The sequence below is a fragment of the Rhineura floridana genome, chromosome 4 (assembly GCF_030035675.1).
Source record: "Rhineura floridana isolate rRhiFlo1 chromosome 4, rRhiFlo1.hap2, whole genome shotgun sequence".
NCBI lineage: Eukaryota > Metazoa > Chordata > Lepidosauria > Squamata > Rhineuridae > Rhineura > Rhineura floridana.
In genome coordinates this window covers 169891463-169917167 of record NC_084483.1, presented here as the reverse complement: position 1 = coordinate 169917167, position 25705 = coordinate 169891463, and the positions used below count along the sequence as shown (strand labels likewise).

Sequence of the window (25705 nt, the reverse complement as noted above, 5' to 3'; positions counted from 1 at the left end):
AAAAGAATAATTACAAAGTAGGAGACGTGTACCAATGTTGACAGGTGTAATTGCTTTAAAAAAACCTGAGAATTTATGTTTATTTATGTTAGTTAATGCTGTTGTAAAAATGCTTATTTACTCACATGTCACAGCTCTGAGATCTGCTCCTTAAGGACAAAGAAAGGTCACCAGTTTTTCCAAGTCCTAGTTCTTTGTCAAAAGTGGACACAGTTAATGAGGTTGGTTTGGTACAGCACAAATTCTCAGACACAGATAGAGATCCTTTCAATGGAAACAAATTTGTTTTGCTTTACCAGGTTACTTAGCGATTAATAATAGCCTTGAGATGCAGGTCAGAAAGGTCAGTGTACCCTCTTGCCAATACAATCTAAAACGTGCAGCAAGTTCAGTCCTGCAGGCTTGAAGGCCTCCAAACACTATGCATAAAGTAAAACAGGCTATCTTCCAACTTCTTTTTTCATATTAATAAGCAATTTTCAAGAGGAGTGTGGCAAAATGGGGGCCATGCCACTCTAAGTAATTCATTTATTTTGCAATTTAATCTTATGTTGGGGAAAAATTACACTGCTGCAAAAACATAGCATGGTGATTTTTAAACGTCAGTATGTTTCATAAGTAACCTTGTATGAAATATTGTATTAGAAACCTTTAACAGTAAACAGCAACAACAAAAAGAAAACATTCCAGGGATTGAAACAGAACAATACATCTTGTCCTATCTTTAATTTACTTTTGTTTTGTTCTGCTTTTGCCTTGTACATATTAAAGAAAAACATGTGATTTGCTTTACATTTTACTCTATTATGTGCTATGGATTAATATTTTGATAGGAAATTTTAAAAGGCCAGAGCATACAGGTTTTTGGAATAGTGATTTATATGTCTATAGCAAAATTATTGCCACATTACATTTTTGAAAAAGTTATCTCATTATACTGAAAATATTATTTATTTAATTTATATCCTTCCTTTTATCAACAAGCAAACCTAGCATGGTTTACAACATCCAAATAAAACACATGCATTAGAACACAACAGCATTAAAATAAACCTAAAAATCTACCATATCTAGAGATTTTGAGATATCTAGAACCTGAAAATACCTATAATTCTGGTGGACTGAAAATGTTCTCGTCTTTAGGTGGCCACAGTCAACTGATTATCATATGACCATTATGACTATTTGAATAGCTCTGAAATGCAATGGAATCCACTGTCCCTACACTTCTCACAAGCTTGACTCTAGGGATGGTTCACCTTTAAAGAGGAATTTATCAAATTTGCACTTTTCAAAACAATATGAAAATCAATACACAGCCATCCTTCAAAATTTGCACTTATCTGAATGTTGTGATGCAGTTCTTCAACCAAACAATGTTTACAACAATTAATATATTAGAGGGAAATATCCATAAAAATAAAGACATTGGTGAAAATAACATATAAAATGCATTATAATAGGAAATATTGCTTGCAAATATATGTACATTAGTAAAAGCTGCATACAAAAATGTCTTTAGTAGAAGAAAATCGCACTAAAATGAAGATTTTTATGAGGATTTTTTAAAATTGCATGTTACTGCAGAAATGTAGAGAATTGAATTTAAGATTGAAAAAATAAAAAACTGAGAGAACAGAAATTGACAGATTTTTTCATCCCTATTTTAACATGGCTTGAAAGTGCATCTTGTGTTTAGCCTTTTAATACATATTTGATGTGTCTCTAACCATGCTGGGACCATAGAAGTCAGTAACTGATGAAAAAGAGAGAGAGAAAGGAAAAAACTTTAATCATAAAAATCTGCCTGCCTTCATGTATCTTAAATTACTTGGGGCTGCAATCTTATGGTCATGTACAGGGGAATATGTTTGTGTTATCAGAGTCATATAATGGAGCTTGTGCTGTAAGAGTCATATAAATGTCAGCTAATATGCAGTTCAACAGAGATGCCAGCAAAGGTCTCCCAAACCAGGCTTGGCAATGACATTTAGCTTTTATGAGCCTACCTCAAATGGTAGGTGAACTATATAATCTTCCAAATTCATCTTTATTTTGGATCAAAATCTGAGCCCAGGAAGAATTCGTAGCTTCCCCCTTTCTGTATCTGTTGCCAGCTCTTCCCCACAAAAAAACACTGTCCTTTCCTTGCCTTACATTTAAGTGATGGTGGTGGGAGCAGCAGTATTATTTTATTTATTTAGTAAATAAATTAATATATTGCTTCAGAGCATAAAGCCATCAACGCAGTATACAGGATAAAAACAATAAAACACAAGCTCTAAAAACAATAAAATCAATTGAAGTACATGTCAAGAGTAGAAGAAGGAGGGTTTTTCCTTTTGACCCTCATGCTCCATTATCCTGACCACTGGGACCATGAGAGCGGCAGTTCTCCCAAGGACTGTTGCTGCTTCTTTCAAATATTTTACCATATGCACTTCTGAAAACACATCATTTTTGATTCACAGATGCCATCCCTTGTGGTAGAGCCATTTGTATGAAGTAGCTAGATATGGGTGAATACATGTGAATTAGTTCTTAGAGTTAAAACAGGCAATCAGCTGCTCCATGAGACATATCTGCTGCTGAACCATTTCATATTACAGGGCTGTGTGTGCATGGGGTGGTCAGTTTGACTATCCCTTCCATATGAAATAATTCCAACCATACAGGGAAATGGCAAATCTGTTCTGTGCGTAGAGGTGATTGCATTCAATTTTCCACATGTAGTATGAAATGGTACAGCCCAGGTCCAGAAATATCACATGTGGCTTCTGCTCATTTCCTTTGGCTCACAGTCATATAACAGGAGATTATAACCCTTTAACTCATTATCTTATCACTTTGGGAGTACATGTTTATCGGAGCGAAACTGAGTTTAAAAGTAGAGTGCTATTTTTGTTGAGGCCTCAGGATAGCTGCATGAGTTGCCAGCCATTTAAGCAAAGTTTTACCATTGGGGAAGTCAACCTTAGTATTCTCACTGCAAATTCTCTCCTTGTTGCCACTTTTTATCTTTTCTTCTAAAACTTTTGATTGCCATCTATGTACATGAAGACACACATAACACTCAGATTTCTAAATCATTAACAGGCACTGATCAGTTACCTAGAATCAGATCCATTGGCTGGGATCCAAAGGACTATGCATGGTCTTCCACATGTGTACTGGAGTTTTTTGCAGACCCACCTTCCTGTTATAGCTTCGTGTCCCCCTGAAAAGTCATTCCTGAGAATCACAGGATCCTCTAGAGCTGTGTGCAATGTGACGTGGGTGGTATGCAGTCAGATGGGAAATTGGTGAAACCCTGGAGTGCATGCAGAAGTGCCCTCTGCATGTTTCCTCTGCATGTACAATGGTCCTGGGTCCCGCTGTTAAATTCCATAATTGATTCAAACCAGTGTCAGTAAAATCAATGGGAGTTTTGCAGTTAACTTGAGTGAGATGTGGATTGCAGTCCCTGATATTAATTAATATGGAAAATGTTGAGGTTTTATAAATATTTACCCTACAGGAACTAAATTATTTTTAAAGCTGTATTTTATGTAAGATGCCCAGAAAAAGGTCAGAACTTACCTAATTAACATTTATTAAATCTACATACATCACTGAACAAAATTTATGTCTTTCACACACAAGGTTAATTTGAATTAGCTGTTCCTTAATACCAATAACAACAAAAGTTAATCAAGCTAACTTCTACTGTGGGTATACGTATGTGAGGGTGATACTGTAATACATTATTACTCTCAGTAATATGCAATTACATTTAATCTATGATATATTTTTAATTAAGGTTTCAGTAATTTGCAATAGAATTAGTAATTTAATAAAAAAATCATAGAGACAAATTCAGAGGGTAGAAAATGTCTGCAATATTTCTCGTGATTAATTTATTTGGAAAATTCTTTTGTGGCAAATATGGATCCAGTCTCTGTCTTAATACTGAATCTGACCATTGGTTCATATAACCCAATATTATTTACTCTAACTAGAAGCCGGTCTCCAAGGTCCCTTGGAGAGCTTTCCCATTCTGTTAACTGAGATCTACCACAGAATTATGGTTCCAATAAATGTGCAGTCTTTATAGGACCCTCTCTGACAATCCCTTAATTCCTTTACTTGTATACTTGTAAACTTGTGACTTAGAAAGGAGGGCAAAGGCTTATTCAACAGCAACAACAGATACTGCATAGTTCTTTGCTTGCAGCTTCCCCATACTTGCTGAGTTCTGTCAGTAAGCAGAGTGCTGAACTTAGACGATTGGTCTAATTCATGATGGTACAAATGCAGTGTGCTGTGCTGAGTATGTGTAGCCACCCTACAATATTTTTCTAGATCACTGTGTAGTAACTAGGGTGGCTACAAATTGTTATCATGCACATAATTTGCATACCAGTACTACATGTTTCTTTCATGCTTCAGTACTATATGGAGCAGTTTTTCCCATATCTTTAAGTCTTCCCCTAAATTAAAATATCATTTCATATTTAGAAGTTAGTGAAATCATATATGTGTGTATGTGTGTGTGTGTGTATGTGTCTGCATCTGTGTTTGAATTGATTTTTAATGTTTTTAAACCTTATTTTTAAAAATATGTTTTTAAACCTTTTTAAAATGTTTTTTAAAATGTTTTGTTTTGATATATTTTGAAGTCTATATGATGTTTTGAAGTGTTTTTAGTGCTTTTGTTTTGAAGTGTTTTTAGTGCTTTTGTTTTGAAGTGTTTTTAGTGCTGGGCTCCTACTAGGAGGAAGGACAGGATATAAATCAAGCAATAAGTAAATAAATAATATATATAAATAAATAAATTACCTATGAATCTTCAAACTCCCATTTACATAACTCTGGGTCACCCAGAAAGGTTGTAATAACACATTGGTTAAATGTGGTTTTAATTCCTTTGTTCTAATAGTACTAGCCCTGCATTCTAAATATGGCAGATTCTGATGTTGTTGATTGAAGTAAACAGTGGACAATGGCAGCATATCATCACTAGGGAAGTTGGGCTAGGAAAGAATTTTTAAATCACTAACATATTTATATGTTGGCCCTGTAATCAGCTAAATGTTTTGATACAGGAAAGAACTAGAAGAGTTTGCCGAGATGAAGGAGAAAGAAGACCTGAAAAAAGCCCTCGAAAGGGAAAAAAGGAAAAAGGATTACCTCGCCCGAAAGATGCATTACCTCCTTAGCACTATGCAGGTTGGTGTACCTGTCCCTGACAGCTCATGCAAACCACTAGGGCCCCTAGCTTGACAGAGATAAACTAGCAGGCTGAATGGGACATGACTTGTTGAAAAGATATCACAAAGCCACTACTTCAAGTTCAATTTAGTGCATTTCTATAGGTGAGAGCAGGTACCATGACTGCTGTGTGACAGCAGCTTCACAGAGGCGGCATCAACATGGCTGGCAGAAAGAATCCAAGTCAGCAATTTGATCTGCCATTGTGATAACACAACACAAAGGGCATAACCTCACTTTAAAAACTCATTTTGACTGTCTTATTGTTGTGTTGTTTCACTTGTCAAGAACTAACCAGTTATTAAACTGAGGTGGGGTTTTGTTTTTTTCAATTTTAATTGAGCTAATCAGAATTATATTCCTCTGCTATGTTTTGAAATAGATTCTTAAGTGTGAATTATCTGTAAAAAATCTTTCCAGAAAGATCTTCCTGGGGCAACAAATTTTACCGTGATTGTGCAAGCATTGTGGTTGAATATATTCTGCTTCGACTATTTACTCTTCTCAGAAGATTTGTTGTAATTCTGAAGAACTGTTTGGTATGACAGGTGTTCCCCTCTTTAATCCCTGCTTATGATCATCAGTGCAAATAGGTCTTTGCCTGCAATAAATGTCTGTTTATATGTCTATATTGGAAATGCAAGCACCATTTTTTCAGTCTTAAAGGGGTATTTGTTACTGATGATTAGACTTTTTAGGCATGCTCACTTTCTGCTTAGCAAGTGTCATTCTTCCAATCAGGGATCAAAGGCAATACCATATGATTTTGCCACAAAAAAATTAGCCCCTTTCATTTGTGTCACATCAATCATGGACAAGCAATGTTGGAGTTTGTTTACCTAAGCTGTATGGTGAGTAATTATGGAAAAGTGAACTGATTAGTAGAAATTAGTTATTTTAATTGTAAATTTAGTGAAATCAAGGTTTGTTTGTGAAGAAACAGAAGAAAAGACTACTTAATAAATCAATATTATTAAGAATGAATTATTCATCTACTCCTAGAAAGAATAATTTCTCTGGAAAAAGGCTTCACATTGTTTCAAAACTTTAATTTAGATACATAATTACCTCCAAATATTATGAAGAGTTTATAAAACTCATCTCAGTGAAGATAGAGCATGGGGGGAGTTTGTGGTTAATTTAAAAATTAAAAATCTTTCATCCCATAATTAGAGACAATCTTCAAACATACTAAACAAATAGTGCAATATGTAGTAACATGTAAAAATCACGTTCATCTTTGAAGTGTAATGTATTCATTGAAATATTACTTAATAATTTAAGAACTAAAACTTCAAGTCCCCAAAGGCACAAATGTAATTGCAGAATTGCAGTGTATTCCACATTCACTGTGAGCAGGTATGCAGCAGGTTAATGCAAGTATTAGCTATCTGCACCTTGTTCCTTGCTGCTACTCCTCTCATGGATGGGTTCCTCGTTGCTCATCTGCTGTGCTCACTTGCCTGTGTGTGTTGTTGTTTAACGCCAGATCGGTACATAATAAGACCACTCTCATCCATAACTTGATTGTGGATGAAGGTGCCGATTTGGTGTGTATTACTGAGACCTGGGTGGGTGAGGTTGGAGGGGTTGATATGACCCAGCTTTGCCCACCTGGATACTCACTGCAGCACCAGCACAGGCTGCAGGGATGGGGGGGAGAAGTTGCTGTGGTCTACAGAACTTCCATCTCTGTCACCAGGAAACCACTCTGTCTTGGAGATGGCTGTGAGGGCCTGCACCTGGTGTTGGACCGAGGAGACAGTAAACTAGGGTTGCTGCTGGTGTACCATCCACCCTGCTGCCCAGCAGCTTCTCTGACCGAGCTGGTGGAGGTCATCTCGGCTGTGGCATTGGAGGAGCCCAGAACGGTAGTGCTGGGTGATTTCAATGTCTATGCTGAGGCTGCCTTTAGTGTTCTGGCTCGGGACTTCATGGCCTCCATGACAACCATGGGGCTGTCTCAGCTTGTTACTGGCTCAACACATAGGGCAGGGCACACCCTCTACTTGGTTTTTGCTCCAGATGGAGGAAGGGGTGGTCTGGAGATAGCAGGGGTAGATGTCACCCCATTGTCATGGTCAGATCACTTCCTAGTGAAGTTTAGACTTATGGCTCCAATCCTTCCCTGCAGGGGTGGTGGACAGATTAAGATGGTCCACCCCCAGAGCCTAATGGAATCCACTGGATTCCTGAATGCCCTGGGGGAGTTCCCAGTAGATAAAGCAGATGACCCTGTTGAAGCCCTTGTCACGCTGTGGAACAGCGAGGCGCATCGGGCTGTCAACACGGTTGCCCCCGAGCGCCCTGTCCAGCACTGTGGAGCCCGTCTTGCACCTTGGTACACCAGTGAGCTAAGGGCAATTAAACAAGCTGGATGACGGCTAGAGTGCAAGTGGCGAAAGACGTGTTGTGAGCCTGATTGGGCATGAGTAAAACATCATAACCGTGCCTACTGTGTGGCGGTGAGGGCGGCGAAGAAGGCCCACTTCTCTGCCTCCATCTCATCCTCAAGTGGCCATCCGGTGGAGCTTTTCCGTATTGTCAGGGGTCTGTTGACATCAGCTCCAGGAAATGGAGTCTTAGACCCTTCGGAGGCCCACTGTGAATTGTTTGCAAGGCACTTTGAGGGTAAAGTTGCTCGCCTCCGTAGCAGTCTTGATGCCCCATCCACATCTACTGTAGTCCCCAATGAGGTGTCCAGTGCAACGTCTGCTTCAACTTCTTGGGAATGGTTTCAGTTGATGCAGCCTGATCATGTGGACAAGGTGCTTGCGATGATGCGGCCAGCAACATGTCCTCTCGACCCTTGCTCTTCTTGGCTTATTAAAGCTTAACGAGGGGGTCTGACTGAGTGGATCCAGGGAGTGGTAAACGCATCATTGTGAGAGGGAGTAGTTCCAGCCACCTTGAAAGAAGCGGTGGTTCGACCACTCCTGAAAAAGCCCACCCTGGACCCATTGGTTTGTGACAACTACCAACCGGTTGCAAATACCCCCTTCTTAGGGAAGGTGATTGAGACGGTTGTGGCGCAGCAACTGCAAGTACTCTTGGATGAAACAGATTATCTTGACCCATTCTAGTCTAGGTTCAGGCCTGGTTATGGGACTGAATCGGCCTTGGTCGCCCTGATGGATGACCTTTATCAGGAGAAGGACAAGACGAACGGCTCGGGCTTGCAGGAATAGCGTAAGGAAAGCTAAAACCCAGAATGAGCTGAGGCTGGCGAGGAAAGCAAGGAACAACAAAAAGGGGTTTTTCAGATATGTTGAAAGCAAGAGAAAGACCAAGGAAACGGTGGGACTGCTGCTCAATGAGGATGGCAAAATGTTGACAGATAATGAGGAAAAAGCAGAACTGCTCAACGCCTATTTTGCCTCCGTTTTCTGCCAAAAAGGGAACAGTGTGCAACCTTGCATCGGTAGCAATCTCAGTAAGGGGTCGGGATTGCAGTTCAAGATTGATAAGGAGATAGTCAGGAAATACCTAGTTAACCTAAATGAGTTCAAATCTCCAGGGCCTGATGAACTGCATCCCAGAGTATTGAAGGAACTTGCTGATGTACTCTCAGAACCTCTTGCCATCATCTTTGAGAAATCATGGAGAATGGGAGAGGTGCCGGAGGATTGGAGACAGGCAAACGTCGTCCCACTCTTTAAAAAGGGTAAAAAAGAAGATCCGGGGAATTACAGGCCGGTCAGTCTGACTTCAATACCGGGAAAGATATTAGAACGGATAATAAAAGACTCCATTGGCAACTATCTAGATGACAATGCTGTGATTTGAAGGAGCCAGCATGGGTTTGTCAAGAAAATATCCTGTCAAACTAATCTCATCTCTTTTTTTGATCGTGGAAATGCTGTAGATGTCATCTATCTAGATTTCAGCAAGGTGTTTGACAAAGTCCCTCACGACCTTTTGATTAGCAAACTAGTCAAATGCGGACTACATGGAAATACTGTCAGGTGGATTCACAACTGGTTGGAAAACCGTATTCAAAGAGTGGTCGTCGGTGGCTCTGCTTCGGACTGGAAGGAGGTCTCGAGTGGAGTGCCACAGGGTTCTGTCCTGGGGCCGATACTCTTCAACATTTTTATCAATGACTTAGATGATGGAGTGGAGGGAAGCCTTATGAAGTTTGCGGATGATACGAAACTGGGAGGGATAGCTAACACAATGGAAGACAGGAATAAAATCCAAAGGGACCTGGATAGACTAGGAAATTGGGCTGAAATTAATAAAATGACATTCAATAAAGACAAATGCAAGATTCTGCATTTAGGCCACAAAAACAAAATGCAGGATGGGAAATACCCGGCTTAGCAGTAGTGCGTGTGAGAAGGACCTTGGAATTGTAGTGGATCGCAAGTTGAACATGACCCAGCAGTGTGATGCTGCGGCAAAAAAGGCAAACGTGGTTTTGGGCTGCATAAACAGAGCTATAGTTTCCAGGTCAAGGGAAGTAATAGTCCCACTATATTCTGCATTAGTCAGGCCTTATCTGGAATACTGCGTTCAGTTCTAGGCGCCTCATTTTAAGAAAGATATAGACAAGTTAGAGCGGGTTCAGAAGAGGGCGACGAGGATGATAGCCGGTATGGAGAACAAGTCTTATGAGGAAAGGTTGAAGGAACTTGGCATGTTCAGTCTGGTGAAGAGAAGGCTGAAGGGTGACATGATTGCACTCTTTAAGTACCTGAAGGGCTGTCACATAGAGGAGGGTACAGATTTGTTCACTGCTGCCCCAGAGGGTAGAACTAGGTCTAATGGTTTTAAGTTGCAGGAGCGTAGATTCAGATTGGACATTAGAAGGAACTTCTTGACAGTAAGGGCAGATGGACAATGGAACCGACTGCCTAGGGAGGTGGTGGGATCCCCTTCGCTGGATGTCTTCAAGCAGAGGCTGGACAGCTATCTGCGGGAGATGCTCTAGCTGTGGATTTCCTGCTGTGAGCAGGGGGTTGGACTAGATGGCCTACAAGACCCCTTCCAACTCTATGATTCTGTGATTCTATGAGTGCATCCCTGTTGTTCTTACTTGATCTCTCAGTGGCTTTCGATACCATTGACCATGGTATCCTTCTTGGCCGACTTGGTGAGATGGGTATTGGAGGCACTGTTTTACAGTGGTTCCAATCCTATTTCCAGGGACGTTCTCAGAGAATAGCATTGGCCACTGTCTTTTGGCCCCCTGGCAGCTGTGCTGTGGGGTGCCGCAGGGTACCATCTTGTCCCCCATGCTGTTTAACATCTATATGAAGCCCTTGGGAGCAGTCATCAGGAGCTTTGGGGCGAGGTGTCAGCAGTATGCTGATGATACCCAGCTCTATTTCTCCATAACATCTGAATCGGGAGAGGCCGTGCAAGCCCTGGACCGCTGCCTGGACTCGGTGGTGGACTGGATGAGGGCCAATAAACTGACTCTCAATCCTAGCAAGACGGAGGCGCTGTGGGTTGGTGGTTCCCGAGTTCGGATAATTGGTCAGTTGCCTGCTTTGGATGGGGTCGTACTCCCTTTGAAAGAGCAGGTCTGTAGTCTGGGGGTGCTCCTGGATCCATCTTTGTCGCTAGAGGCCCAGGTGACCTCAGTGGCTAGGAGTGCCTTTTACCAGCTTTGACTGGTGTGACAGCTGCGGCCGTTTCTGGACCGGGATAGCCTGACCATTGTTGTCCATGCACTGGTAAACTCTAGGCTGGGTTACTGTAATGCGCTGTATGTGGGGCTGCCCTTGAGATAGGTCCGGAAGCTACAGCTGGTGCAAAATGCGGCGGCGAGACTGCTCACTGGAGCAGGGTATCACCAACATGTCACCCCGCTGCTGAAAGAATTGCACTGGCTGCCCATTTGCTACCAGGCCAAGTTCAAGGTTCTAGTTTTGATGTACAAAGCCCTATACAGCTCGGGACCAGGATACCTGAAAGACCGTCTTACCCCTTATACGCCCAGTCGATCACTGCGCTCTGCAGGTGAGGGCCTCCTGCAGATACCATCTTATCAGGAGGTTCGTTCTGCACAATATAGGAAACGGACCTTTAGTGTAGCAGCACCTACCCTGTGGAATTCCCTCCCTTTGAATATTAGGCAGGCGCCATCTCTGCTATCTTTTCAGCGCCTTTTGAAGACTTTCTTCTTTCAACAAGCCTTTTAAGTTGAGACCTATCCAAGTCTGCATCTGTGTTAGAATTGTTTGATATGTTTTTAACAATGTTTTTAACCCTTTTTAAAGGTTGTTTTTTTAAAAATGTTTTTAATGCTGTTTTGTTTTAATGTATTGTAAGATCTGTTTTTATGATGGTTTAAAGTGTTTTAGTGCTTTGTTTGCTGCCTTGGGCTTCTGTTGGGAGGAAGGGCAGGATACAAATTAAATAAATAAATAAATAATAAGTATTATGCAAAGTATGTTAACTTTTTTTAAAAATAAAACATACAGATTTGCTGCATCTCTATGTGTTACCTGCTCAGGGTGCCTAATGCTAGTATAAACTTGGCATGGAAAGAAGCTAAAATTAGAATTGGAATTGTATTTTGATTATAACTCAGCTTGCTAGATGATGCCTGGAGAAATAAATGACAAGCTCTAAAACTTTATCCTTATGAAATATTGAGCTTTTAATCAACTTTCTTCGTTTATCTGTGGTTTCAATAACTAGTCAAGTAACACCTAACACATCTAAGCCTTCCTTTGTTTGAAGAAAATTCTTTCTTCGTCATCCCTATAATTATGAAGCAACTTGCCATAGAATCTATGCCAATGTTTTCAAGTCATAAATTATGTTATCTGCTCCACCTACTGGTTGCCTTGTGCAAGACATCCAACTGTGAACTACAGTTAGAAATGCATCTACATTGTGCAAGATCTGTGATCGTGTTCATAATCATGTTCATAATGTTCAGTTTAAAATGGGAATTTTGAACGTGTTTTTCAGAAAAAGAAAATGAGTCCTTATTTTATTAACAAAAATTGTGTTTGCTTTTTCTCACATTATTCCCTTCTCATTTCTGTAGTGCCAGCACAAAGCTTTTACAAAGACTAAATGGCATCATTTTTAAGAATGTATGTCCTTTATATTCATGAGGCAAATCAATAAGAGTAAAACAGGAAACTTTTATTATCAATTAATAATTATAAGTTGCACTACAATTAACAATGATTAATTTTCCTACCCAAAGCTGTTTAAAATATAAGCATAAGGTCTATCCCTTTTCCATCAGTATGGGTTCTAAAAATATTTTTCTTCGCTCAGCTTCAGCAAGAAAAAGTGCAGTGCTGAAACAGTGAAAGCCAACCCAAATTGTTATAAATATTGTTCCTATGTTTTGCAAGATTTTTAATCTTCAGATGTCAAAAACTATAAATATACCTGTTCTCTCTTTCCTATTTTATTGCACTGAAATAGCTACTAACATCTTCATAAAAGTGTTTTGCTTAAATTTTCCGATAAAGTCTGTCAAATCTTGCATATTCTCTTTAGTCCTTAACTATGAAAAGTCTTAGATTCATTATTGATCTGGCTAAGACAACAAATGGTAGCATTAAAATTGGTACTGGAATTATAAAATTAAAATGTTAGTTAGCTATGATGACACACTAAGTGGCTTTCTCTTGCAGCTTGTCCTACTGTCTCCGGTCTTTTGGTTTGTAAAGTAATGATATTTGCAGTATTATTCATTTACATGTTTATTTCTATTTTGGCTCGGCATGTAATGCCTCAGGCTTATATTATTGATTCAAAAAGAGCTAAGTAGTCCATTGTAACTGTGTTGGCTGCTGAGGCTTTCTGGGATCTGCAGACAAAGATGATGTGCCCATATGTTTTCCACTTTTTAAACAACTCAATAAAAATAATGATGACATTGTCCTTGAAATGCATCTTGGTGGTACATTTGTATAGCTTGAAGCAAAATCTTACAACTTTCATACAAAACTGTAAAACGTATGATATATTTTCTTAGAACAAATAAATAAATAAATCCTCTAGAGGATTTCAGAGAAATGGCAACTAGTAATCCCAGATCCAGCTTTAGTTATGTATGTTGCATGCAACAAGTTAAGATTTAATAATAGCCAAATAGAATAAATTAACCCAGTTTAACTTTTCTTATGCAGACAAAACACTTAGATAACACACAGTCACATATAAGATGAATAAAACAAGTCTGTTGGATGGAGTACAAACATAAAAACATAATACTTTTCAGTAAATTGCAAAAAAAAAACCAGATGTTTGTATTGTGTCATTATCAGGGCACCTTGCAGTGCACAGAGGAGGAAACTGATAAGGAAGTTTAGGCAACTTCCTCAGGGGAAGAACCACTATTGCTTTATTTTGGGTCCTCCTGGACAATGGACACAACTCTGCTACTATCCTCTGATTCAGAGGATTTATTTATTTGAAAAAATTATATCCTGCCCTTCACCACCAAACAATCTCAAGGTGGATCAGAACAATAAAAAGCACCATAAATACACCATAAAATCAATTTTAAAATCCTTAAAACTGACATGACATATGCAATACATTTCATCGGTTTCATCCCAAGACATACCTGGTGGCTCTGGAAGCCTAGAATCCTAGAATAGTAGAGTTGGAAGGGGCCTACAAGGCCATCGAGTCCAACCCCCTGCTCAATGCAGGAATCCAAATCAAAGCCTACATTCGTCATTCTCCATTCCCAAAGGTCTAGTGGAAAAGCAAGTTTCTATTTGGCACTAATAATGGACCAATGTCAACACCAGCCACATCTTGGGGGGAAAGATATTTCCACAGTTGGGGTGTCATCACCGAGAAGGCCCTGTCCCAAGTCCCAGCTCCAAAGGCTTCACTCAGTGTGTTGGTGTTGTAATTGTGATGCGACGGCCTATGGCCATGCAATAAAGATTTGTTGTTGTTGTTGTTGTGATGGAATGACAAACAGATGTACTTGGCAGATCTTAAATCACATACACAACAAAAGAGAGAGAAGTGTTCCTTCAAATGACTTTGTCCTAAGTCATTCAGGGCTCAGTTCCCTGTAGGACAACTATCTTCTAGCCTTGCAGAAGCCAACAACTTCAAAATACAGCAGCCAGATAAGTGGCTGGGGTTCCTTTAGGACTCATATAGTTCCTGTTCTAAAAAAGTTGCATTGGTTGCCAGTTCATTTCAGGGCCCAATTCAAGATGCTCACATTAGGGTTCACGTAAGTCATTTGGGGCTTTACTTAGGCCCCAAATATCTCAGAGACCGTCTCCTTCCCTACAAACTCTCTCGGGTGTTATGATCATCAGAGGGAGTCTTCTTGGTGGTTCTACCAACCTTAGAAGCTCAGGGAATGGTGTTCTGGGAGAGAGCTTTCTCTGTGGCAGCCCCTAAGTTGTGGAATTCTCTCCCTACAGAAGTGCGCCTGGCACCTTTGCTATACAGTTTTTGGTTTTCAGAACCCACCCTATTCTTATGACTGAAATGTGTTTTAATTCTTTTTGATATTGTGTTTTAGATTGTGTAACCCGCCCTGGAATCTGTTGGAGGATGGCCAAAATAAATAAATAAATAAATAATAAGGACCCTTTAATCACCCAGCCAGCTCCTCCAGGAAGATGGAGCCTACAACACACCAGCTCTTAACAGAGTCTCTTGGAGCTATCCAAGGTCCTGGTCCTATATGCTTTAACTGGATACTGCCTGATTCCCCTGTAAGCCTCAAGATCCCATGAACCTGGACATATTGAAAGCATTATTATTTCCCTTTGCCAGAAAGATTAACTGGTGAGGCAAATATTGATTTGGCCCTGGGAAAATGAATCCATAAAGTATGGAAAAGGTCCCAGAACTAGGAGCTCTGGTGAATGAGCCAAAGTAAAGGGTTGTTTGTTAGAATAAATGAATAGTGATAAATGAATTATTAAACAATTGATGATATATCTCCTTAGAAAGAATAGAAAGTTCAGCTTGATTCACTCTTCTCAGGATGTTAAAACAGAATGGAATTTTTGCAAGAGAAGTTACTGGGATATCTTTTAAATGTTATAGCAAGACTATGGGTGCTGCTTTTCCTTGAATTTATCCCATGGAGTAGCTATAACATTTAAAGATGTGCAATCATGTGGGCAGAACCGTTTGTTTGTTTCTCTAACTTGAGATAATCAATTAACTACAATCAGGAGTGACTATTTTGTTTTAAAGACCTGTGTGATTGGTCTTGCCACATGGCTGTGGGCTTTTAAATATAATCAGGATGGGAGGTAGCAGTGGCATAGTTGCTATAACACTTAAAAGGTACTTGAGAGAGGCAAAGGAACAAACTGTCATTTATGAAAAGCTATGTTAAGTCCCTCACTGCAGCTGAGCAATCTGGAGGCAGCTAATTAGGTAAAAACCATAGCACAGAGGGGCAAGGTAAATATAAGGAAGTTCAAATGGAGGTAGGCTAAGTGACCTAGCCAAAATGGAAGTTCTTTAGCAATAACACTGGACCTCATTTACAGTGCTTCATCAATGGATAAGCAAGACATCATTTATATACTACAGTTACAGATTATAGAATTTCCAACTTTTTAAGCAAAACCACTATTAAATTCAGTAAGAATTTTTGTACTGCAAGATTCTTGGATATAAGAAATTAAGTGTTTTCCATGTACATTTCAATCCAGTTAAGCCAAACGTCTTGAATTTAAGCTATTGACACACCACAGTTCTAAACAAACTGACTTAGGACTTTCTTTCAAGTACATGAGCTGAGTGCATGGTTTAGGAATCTGATGTGGAGGTCAGCCTTTCTTGCAGCTCATAGCTATAAGCCAGTATGTGTCCCATAGCTACCGCAGTGTTTGAAGTCATTCAGATGGTTGTCATTTATTTAAGTTCTAGCAGGTGAAATCTAACAAAAGGTGCGCTTTTGTAGTTTTTCTTATCTCTGAATAATATTTAGAAATGAGTGAACTACAATTTTTTCATTGAGGCTTATCTGATTCATAATATAAAGATTCTTAGTCAGGCTTTTCCAAAATGAATGCATACTTCTGATTGTAGTTAAGGGAACCTGGTGGTATTTGTAACAAAAAGACCTTTATGGAATGATTCTCACAATATTTTCACAGTATGTGTGTTTAGATTTTCATGTCATTCCTTCACCTTTTAAAGGGGCAAGAGACAACCACATCCCTCCTCTCCATTTGGAGATGAGCAAGAATGTTCACTGGAATTCTTATGGCAGCATTAACTGCAGTACCTGGAAAACTATTATGTTTCTTTCCAGTTCTCAGTAAGAGTAATTGAATGTTGAATATCTTACTAAATGCTGGACTGTGACAATGTGTTAACACTCTTGACTATCTCCTAACAGCAGGACAATTATTTGCTGAGTGGGGTTTTTATAAATCCCCTGGCAGTAGTATGTCGTGATAATTATGATGAAGTGCGCTGGTCAGTGTTGATTCAGCAATTCCATTTCCAGCAAATATTTCATTCACACCTCTCCTTCATGCTTTTACCTTTGTGGTTGTTTTTTTTAAAAAAAATAAATGTACTTTGTTTTCTCATCTCTCACTCTCTTTTACAAAGAAATTAGAATAGATTACATCCATGCAAAAAAATTCAAGGAAGGGGCCAACCATTTGCAAGAGAAAGGATTTAGTGATAGTACGACAGTAACATGTCACACAATGTAGTTGGTAGTTTATCAGCTTTGGACAGAGCCACATTGCTGCATTTTGGGGCTACCTGTGGGATCATTATTGGCCCTAAATGCCCAGGTTACAACTATTTCTAGGAATGCTTTCTCCCAAATTCAGTAGATATACCAGCTGTACCATTCCTGGGTACATGAGATCTGACCATCATCATACATGCCTTGGAATCTTCTTGGCTACATTTCCGCAGTGGACTGTATGTACAGCTACTCTTGAGAAAACAAGGCAGGTCCAGATAGTAGTTCCAGAGCTACTGGCAGCGAGCATATTGCATCAGTATCCACTGCTATTCAAGTTAATTTTGGGGGCTGTATTCAAAAGTAATAGTATTGACTAAATCTCTAAAAAACCTGAATGTCCCTATATTAATTACAGCTGAGATGAAATTTCTCAAAATATATGTATGAGGATTCCTATCTTGCTTCCTTGTGGAACCCAAGTGTCTTTAGAGCTCCAATGTGTCTATTACATTCAGAGGAATCTGGTAAACCCCTCCACCTTTCAAGGTTAGGGCTCTCCTCATCTGTAGACACACTCTTACATTTGTTTATTTTGCCACTTAGTCCGCCATTAGAGTATGCTTCTCCAGACATTACAAATGTTCTCTCTCTTTTATCTATTTCCTCTCTCCTAGGTAATGCTTGCAATCCAAATCGATACACTCACTCATCCATGATTTAATTGTAGATGAGGTTGCCAACCTGGCATGTATTACAGAGATATTTCTAGGAAGCTCCTCTATCTTGGAACTGGGTGTGGGGGCCTGCAAATGGTGTCAGGCCATGGAGACAGTAAAGCTGAGTTGCTGTTGGTGTACTATCCACCCCTCCCATTAGCTTCTCTGACCGAACTGGTGGCAGTGGTCTTGGGTGTGTGATATAGAAACCTAGAAAGGTAGTTCTGGGTGATTTCAACATCCATGCTAAGACTGTCTCTAGTATTCTGGCTTAGGACATCGTGGCCTCTGTGATGACCATGTGGCTGTCTCAAGTTGCCATTGGTCTGACACACAGGATAAGAGCATGCCCTTGACTTGGTCTTTGCTCCAAATGGAGGAAGTTATGGTGTGGGAATGGGGGTGGTGGATATCACCCCATTGTCATGATTGGGCCATTTCCAGTTCCCCATCCCATTTACAGTGGTAGTGGACCAATCTGGATGGTCTACCCGTGGAGAATAATGGAATCCTGGGATTTTTGATACTATTGACTATCCTCCTGAACTGCCTCTGTGGGATGGGCACTGGGTGCACTGTTTCAAAGTCATTCCAGTTCTTTCTCCAGGTTCGGTTTCAGAGAATGACATTGGGTGATTATCTCTCTACCCCCCTGAAGGGGGTAGGATATCTAAAAGATCATCTCATTCCCTACATACTCACCAATTACTGCTTTCTGCTGGAGAGGGCATCCTGCAGATATCATATCAGGAGGTCCATTCCACATGATGTTGGAGTCAGACCTTTTGGCAGCATCTGTCCTTTGGACCCCTCCCATGATATATTTCAGACAAGCGCCTTCTCTGTTGTCCTTTCTGCACCAATTGAAGACATTCCTCTTTCAACAAGCCTTCTAAGTGAAGATTTTTATCCCAGTTATCTGTATTAGATTTGAATTGATTTTATATATGTGTTTTGATAGTGGTGGTGGTGGTAGTAGTAGTTTTTAATTGTTTTTAATAGTTTTATATATATGCAAATGTTTTAACTTTTATATATGTTCTATATATGTTTCATTGTATTGTAAATCACTTTAGGGTACCTCATTGGAAGTGAATCATAAATGAAATATTACTACTACTAATAATATGAATTTCATAACCTGATTTGGAGGAGTTGTTTTCTCAAAGATCCACCCCATGTACATGTGGGGAATTACCTCAGAGACTGTAGTTGCAGTACAAACATCAGGCTATATACAATCTAACTCTTGTTCAATTGGTCAGGGAAATATCACTCTTGTCCAAGACCTCAGCATTAAAAAATAGTTTTTTAAAAAATACTTGGCCATTGAGAAACATGATAATTTAAGGCTAGTAACATTTGCTCTTGTGCACTACTGGGGGAGGGGTTAAAGGTGAACACACACAAGTGCAGAAATATCTGTATTCATGCTCAGAACAGAAAAAGGCGGTGGAGAGAGGAGTAGCTGAAGAGTGGGACAAACCTCCCCTTCAGATATATTCTGTCAAGCTTTGCTGAGTGGTGCTGAATCCCAATGAATATCTGTGACTAAATGGACACACAGATGGAGCTGAAAGACCTGTCTGGGATATAACGCTTCCATCTGGATGTACCCTCAGTCATATTTAAAAACGAATGGAAATCTTTCATTTCTGCTAGGCATTTGAAGACTATTGAACTATCTGCAGCTTTCACAAAAAAAAACTAGATGGATATTTTTGCTGCAGTTTATAGCACAGTGGGGAGGAGAGCCTGGCTGGGAGTCCAAAGTCTGTGAGTTCAAATCCCCGCTTGTGAGTGGCTCAGGGGTTATGTGCCCTGCTACCTGTGCAGCCATGGGCAAGCTGCATAGTCCCAAGGAGCCCATTTGCCCCCCCAGCTGGCAGTTGCAGACAAGGAAGGGGCTGGCTTGTGCAGCTGTGGCAAGCTGAGCAAGCCCTAGCCTGCTGGGGAGGACTAGCCTCAGAGGGAGGCAATGGTAAACGCCCTCTGAATACCGCTTATCATGAAAACCCTATTCATAGGGTAGCCATAAGTCGGGATCGACTTGAAGGCAGTCCATTCCCATTTTTCATGTATTAAAATACTTGATACCACTTTTTTAAAAGTTCAAAAAAGTTAACGTCAAGATAAAAAGTATATCAACACCAAAAATAAATAAATACAGAATGTATCATCATCTACAGAATACCCAGTAAAAAACTTCACTTAACAGCCTGTTGGAAGAGGTCTTACAACCCCTTCAGAATATCAGCAAGAGATCAATCTCCTAACCTCACCTGACAGGAAGTTCCACATTTTTAGAATTACATTTTATTATATTTATCTGGACTATTCTGTGCTCTTATATACTGAACCCTATTAGGTCAGACCAAGGTTTCACCTTGTCCTGCATAGTCTTTCCAATAGTGGGCAGATAGAGTTATCTAGAAGGTCTGCAAAGCAGGGCATGAAAACTGTTCCATTATATATCCCTCACATCTGGTATTCAAAGGAATACAGCCACTGAACATGCAGGATTCATTCAGCTATCAAGGTTGATAGACCTATTCTCCATTAATTTCTTTTTGAAACGTTCATCTGAGTAGCAGATACCCACATCCTGTGGAAGTAAATTCCACAATTTACCTATACATTGTGTGGAATTATATTTCCTTTTGTCTGATCTCAGTTTGCTACTGATCAGTTTTATTGAGTGACCCTTGTTTCTGCTGTTATGTGAGAGGGATGAAATTTTTATCCACTCTCTCCTTCCCATTCTTTATTTATTTATGATATTTATTAGTCGCTTTTTCCCCAAAATGGAACTCAAAGTGACGTACAAAAAAAAACTGTGCTCAAAGTGGCTTACAACAAAAGCAAACAACAATTACAAAAACAATTTCATAATAAAATAATACAACAGCAGTAATAAAACAATAACAAATGTCACAGCAAACACAAAAAGCTTTTCAATACTATTATTTATTTATTTATTTCATTTATTAATCACCTATCTGGCTGGCCATCAGCCACTCTAGGCGATGTACAAAGCAAAATGATACAGAAATGATACAGAATCTAAAAAAACTAAACAATAAAATAATACCTAACCAGCATTAAGAACAACATAATACAACCAAACAAAACAATAAAAACAAGGAATCTTCCATGATCTTCTTCTGATCTTCTTCTCCAGGTGACCTCAAGGCGACTCCAAGTGCATGTGCCTCGGTGCTGCCTCAGGCAGCCCCTCTTCTTTATATACCTGGAGCAGGGAAGACACAGGATGGCAGAGTTGTGGAGTAACTGGAGCAAGTGGCCACAGCTGCAACAGCATACAGAGTCTCGCAAACACAGCATTCTTCCACACATTGCATTCTTTAGCAGGCCACATTAAACCTCTTGGCAATATGGCAAAAATAAAAGGAAATTAAGACCGTTTCAGCTTTGCTCCTAGAAACACCCCACCCATGATGTTACTCACAGTCTCACTCCTGCAGCCACTTCTTGCAAGCCCTCCAAAGGCCAGAAGTAGTGTGGTAGCTGGAAACACCACGTTCATGATTTTATGCACGGTAGCTCAGACAAGACCCATCATCTTCCACAGAACTTGCCATGTTGGTAAAACTGCAACCTCAACCCTCTTTTTAATACCACTGTTAAAGGCATGGGAGTGGAGAAGAGACGCTTGCTTCAATACGGCTTTTGCAGGTGTTGGTTTCCATTGGCTCCGTACTTCTCCTGGAGCCGCAGCACCTGCTCCACGCTGAGGCCGCAGCTCTCCCGCATGCCGAAGCAGCACAGGACCTCCTCGGCTATCGATCACACTGTGCCGAGGCAGCTTCGGCTGCGTTCTCAGGAGCAGCGTCCAGGGTGCCCTCCCCCACCACTGGTGCTGCCACAGACGCCACCCCGTCTGCCGCCCCATCTTAAACTTCTCATATTCCCTTCTTAATTATCTCTTTTCTAAACTAAATAAGACTCAAACACTTTGGTCTTTTCATTTCAGGAAAGGTACTTGGATCCCAGTTTGTAAACAGCAGTTAAATTACAGTTCCCCAGTTTGGAAACGATGGTTTTAATAAGCTAGGATAGAAACACCAAAGGCAGGGACATGAGGAGCAAGTGGAAGTGATCAGGAGGGAGCATGCAGGCACACAGCTTGTTCTCATAAACTATTATTCATTGGCCTGAGATAGTGACATCTGAACCGAGCTAATGAGTCAGGCGAGGGGAACAAGAGAGAGCCTATATCAGAAAAAATGGCTATCTTTTCCCCTTGAATACATGCTTAATCCCTTGATCATATAACGTGCATGCTTGATTGTGGCTTCACTTTTTTTCATGAGTTACCTATTCTATGTGTTTTGAGTTCTCTGTTTTGATTTTCCTAATCTGTAAAATGGATCAAAATGTCTATTATATGATTAATTCCTTAACTGTATAATGAATGTGTGACTTGATCTGTAGTCTGTGGCTTGGTTCACTTTCTTGAGCTAATTGCTCTGCAGGCACTTGATTAATTCTCTTTTGGAAAAGGGATTATTTGTAGCTTGGATTGTTGTTTTAAGTGGGTACCTGATATCATGTTCAAGTTTTATCTCTTCAACACTTTAAATAAGCTGAATATATTAAGTAGCATTTATCATTATCATGTGTAGGTGGTGTATCTGGCAGCAGGGACCTGTAAAAAATGCAATAGCTGCAATGCATCTGTGGAGACAGCTTTATTAGCAAAAGAAAATTAGAAGAACATGGATTCTATACAAGTTGCCTGCTCAGTGTAGGGAAAAATGCTTGGAGGAAAAAATGTGTGTGATATTTATGTAATTCATGAACTTGATCAGTACCAGCAATATCTTTCTCCCTGCCCTCTGCATGCCATTCTCAATTATTAAGATTAAAAATTATATGAAGAAAGCAAAATGATACACTGTTTGAAAAGGAAATGATTCAAAATATTAATGTAATGCCAAGGATGGCTGAGTAACAAGTGGTACATAGGCTCATATGCTTGGGGTCAGGCAAAATTAATAATATTTCTGGGTCATGCATGGATTTCCCTGCTGGAAGGCCTGATGAGGAAGAGAATTCTAGAGCAGAAGTGTAGAGAGAGTTTGTGTGGCTTGGTTTTTCTTTTGACGGAATCAGAATCATAGCTTTAAAAAAACAAACACCAACAGAGCTTTCACACCTCATTTGCCATATTCACCACTGGGCCACTATTCAGCAGAAGGGCATGCTGCAAGGAGGTCAGTAAGAAGCTATTAGCAGAGTCTCCCCCAGAGGTTTCTTTGGTCTTATTGAGTTGGAAGTTAGCATGACAGTACCGCAAATAGCTCAGTTGTAGGTTTTTTAACAGTTAGCACAGATTTCCCTATAGCGTTTGTCACTTCAGAAAATTGTTCCTGAAAATGAAGTCCCAGAAAGCCAGGTTTGACAGAGGCCCTTGCGAGAGATGCTTGTGAAGAACATGGATAGAGAAAAATGTGTCATGCTCTGCATAGACTAGATGTGATTTGAAGGGGGTGTGGAGGTAACCTATACTACTATTTAGAAAGAAATCTAAAAAGCTTCATTTTGGAGTTTTTTAAAAAGCCACCAAAGTATTGAATAAATGTATAATCAACTAACAAGGAAATGATTCAAATGTACATTTTCTACTCTGCTAAAGCAACAGTAATGATTTTATAATTGGGTGTACTGAGTGATAAAAACAAAAGAACAAGAAATTAGGAATGGCTCTAGGGTTGTTGACAGCCTAACTAATTTCTGATCAGTTTATTCACCAACACTTTTTTATATGGCTAGCTGGGATGAGGGCGCAGATGGTTGAATGGAAAGAAAACTGATTGTGCATTGTCACCATAAGCTAAACCAAAGCGGAATCTTTATAGAGGAACTCATAAATAAATAAATAATCTTTATTGTCATAGTCAATGACCAGAATGTAGAGGAACTCATAGATGAGTTCATTTATGCATTTTATATACTTTCAGATAAAACTACATGGTTTGTTGTTCTACAAGATATGTTTTTAGGATAGGGCATGCTGACTGCTCTTCTACAACAAGACAAACAATGGGTAAGATCCAGTTGTTGAGCACTTTAAGTCTTACTGGTTTCAGCAGAATAACTCTCTCACAGTTGCGTACCAAGGGCAAGGCAGTGGGAAAGGTCCGCCCCAAGTGCATGCAATAAGGAGGTGCAAGAAAAAAGGGATTGCCTGGAGAATGACTGGGTGGGGGGGAAGGAGAAGCTGGGACGAGGAAGGGCAGAATGGCAGCAGAAGGCTGTGGGCAGGGAGGTGCTCCCTTCAGACGGACCCCCTCCATCGGAAGAGCCACCTGTGAGCTGCAAAAAAGTGCCTCCGGCCGGGAGAGAGAGCCCCACCAGCTCCCGCTAAGACTGGATCGCTTGCCTCAGCCTCCTTGGCAGCATCAGGGCTTCCCCATCCTGGCTTCCACTGTGCTTGGGAAGGTGGGGAGCCACGGGAGGGGTGGGGAGAGGAGACCCCAATGTCCTTCAGAGCACCAGAGGTTAATTAAGTGTGGCAGGGGGGGAGAGAGTTGCGGAGAGCGAGAGCAATCCTAAGCGAAGAAGGAGGGAGCGAAGCCAGAGGGAGGGAGGGGGGAAAGACACACCCATGACAAAGTTCGTGGGGGCCAAACTTATTGCGGGGGGGAGGGAGAGAAAGACTTTCTCTTCCCCCAAGGAAAGGCAGGCAGACTTTCCCCCAAGGAAAGGCAGACGCCCTCCCCATAGAAAGGGGTTTTTTGCCTTTGGGGGTTGGAGGTGGGGCACTTCCCCCCGGAACTCCCTTGCAAGAGGTTTGCTGCTATCTATCCACTTCGCCTTGTGCCAGACATCATTTTATACACACCTATCATGTCACCTCTAGTCCAGCATCCTGTTCTCATAGTGGAGAACCAGATGCCCATTATGGGAAGCCCGCAAGCTGGACCTGAGTGCAATCGCACTCTCCCCTCCTGCAGTTCCCAGCAACTGGTATTCGAAAGCATGCTGCCTCTGACCATGGAAGCAGAGCATAGCCACCATGACTAGTAGCCAATTATAGCCTTATGATCCTCCATCAATTTGTCTAATCCTCTGTTGAAGCCATCCAAGTTGATGGCCATCACTGCCTCCAGTGAGAATGAGTTCCACAGTTTAACCATGCGCTGCATGATGAAGTACTTTCTTCTGTCTGTCTTGAATCTTCCAACATGCAGCTTTATTGGATTCTAGTGATATGCAAGAGGGAGAACCACCTTTATCAACATGAAGAGAAATGTTCATCATAATAAAATGTAGGGCCACCCAACAAGGTGGAATGTAAGAAGATTTAGGATAGACTAAAGGTAGAACTTTTTCACATGGCATATAACTCATTTACGATAGCTGTCCTGGTTGCTTTTAAATTGATTTTTTTTAATGTGATGTCACTTATGTGTTTTTATTCTCGCATTCATTGTATTATAATATATTCATTGTTTTGTGATTTCAAATTGTGGTAAGCTGCTCTGAGAGGTTCTTCATGGGCTATACTGCTAGACCTTTTCATAAGGATTAAAATAATTCATGTAGCCTGCTTCTCAAGATGTGATGAAGACTACTAGCTCAAATGGCTTTTAAAAAGAGACAGGCAAATGCTTTGAGGAGGGTGGTTGGTGGCTCTGATGTAAGTGGGGAACTTGTTGAATGGACACCAATATGGCAAATGAAGCTCAGTATAAGCAAAATGATGTGCATTGGGACAAAAAAATGATTTAGCATATACATTGACAGGTTCTGAACTGGCAATGGCTAACCAAAGAAAATGTCCTTTATATTATAGACAGTTCAGCGTAAACATCAATGCAGTGTGTGGTGGTGATGGTGGTGAAGAAGGCAAATTCATAGCTATGGATTATTAGAAAATAAATTGAAAATAAAATAGCCAGTATTATAATGATCATATATAAATCTATAGTGTGGCTACTTTTGGGATATATTTTAGAGTTCTGGTTACCCCACCCCAAAAAGAATATCACAGAGCTGAAAAAAGTGTAGGAAAAGGCAAACAAAATGATCAGAAAGTTGGAGCATTTTCACTTTGAGTAAAAAACAAATAATTTGTGTCCTT

At 40.3% G+C, this 25705-nt stretch overlaps 1 protein-coding gene across 1 annotated transcript in view; it reads left to right on the top strand.

Moving 5' to 3' along the window:
• The window catches only part of SPATA17 (spermatogenesis associated 17), a 135682-nt gene that overhangs the window by 51305 nt on the left and 58672 nt on the right, over nt 1–25705 (top strand). The window contains exon 6 of the mRNA XM_061625188.1: nt 5085–5208. Within this exon, the coding sequence (XP_061481172.1) occupies nt 5085–5208 (124 nt within the window). The remainder of the gene's footprint in view (nt 1–5084; nt 5209–25705) is intronic.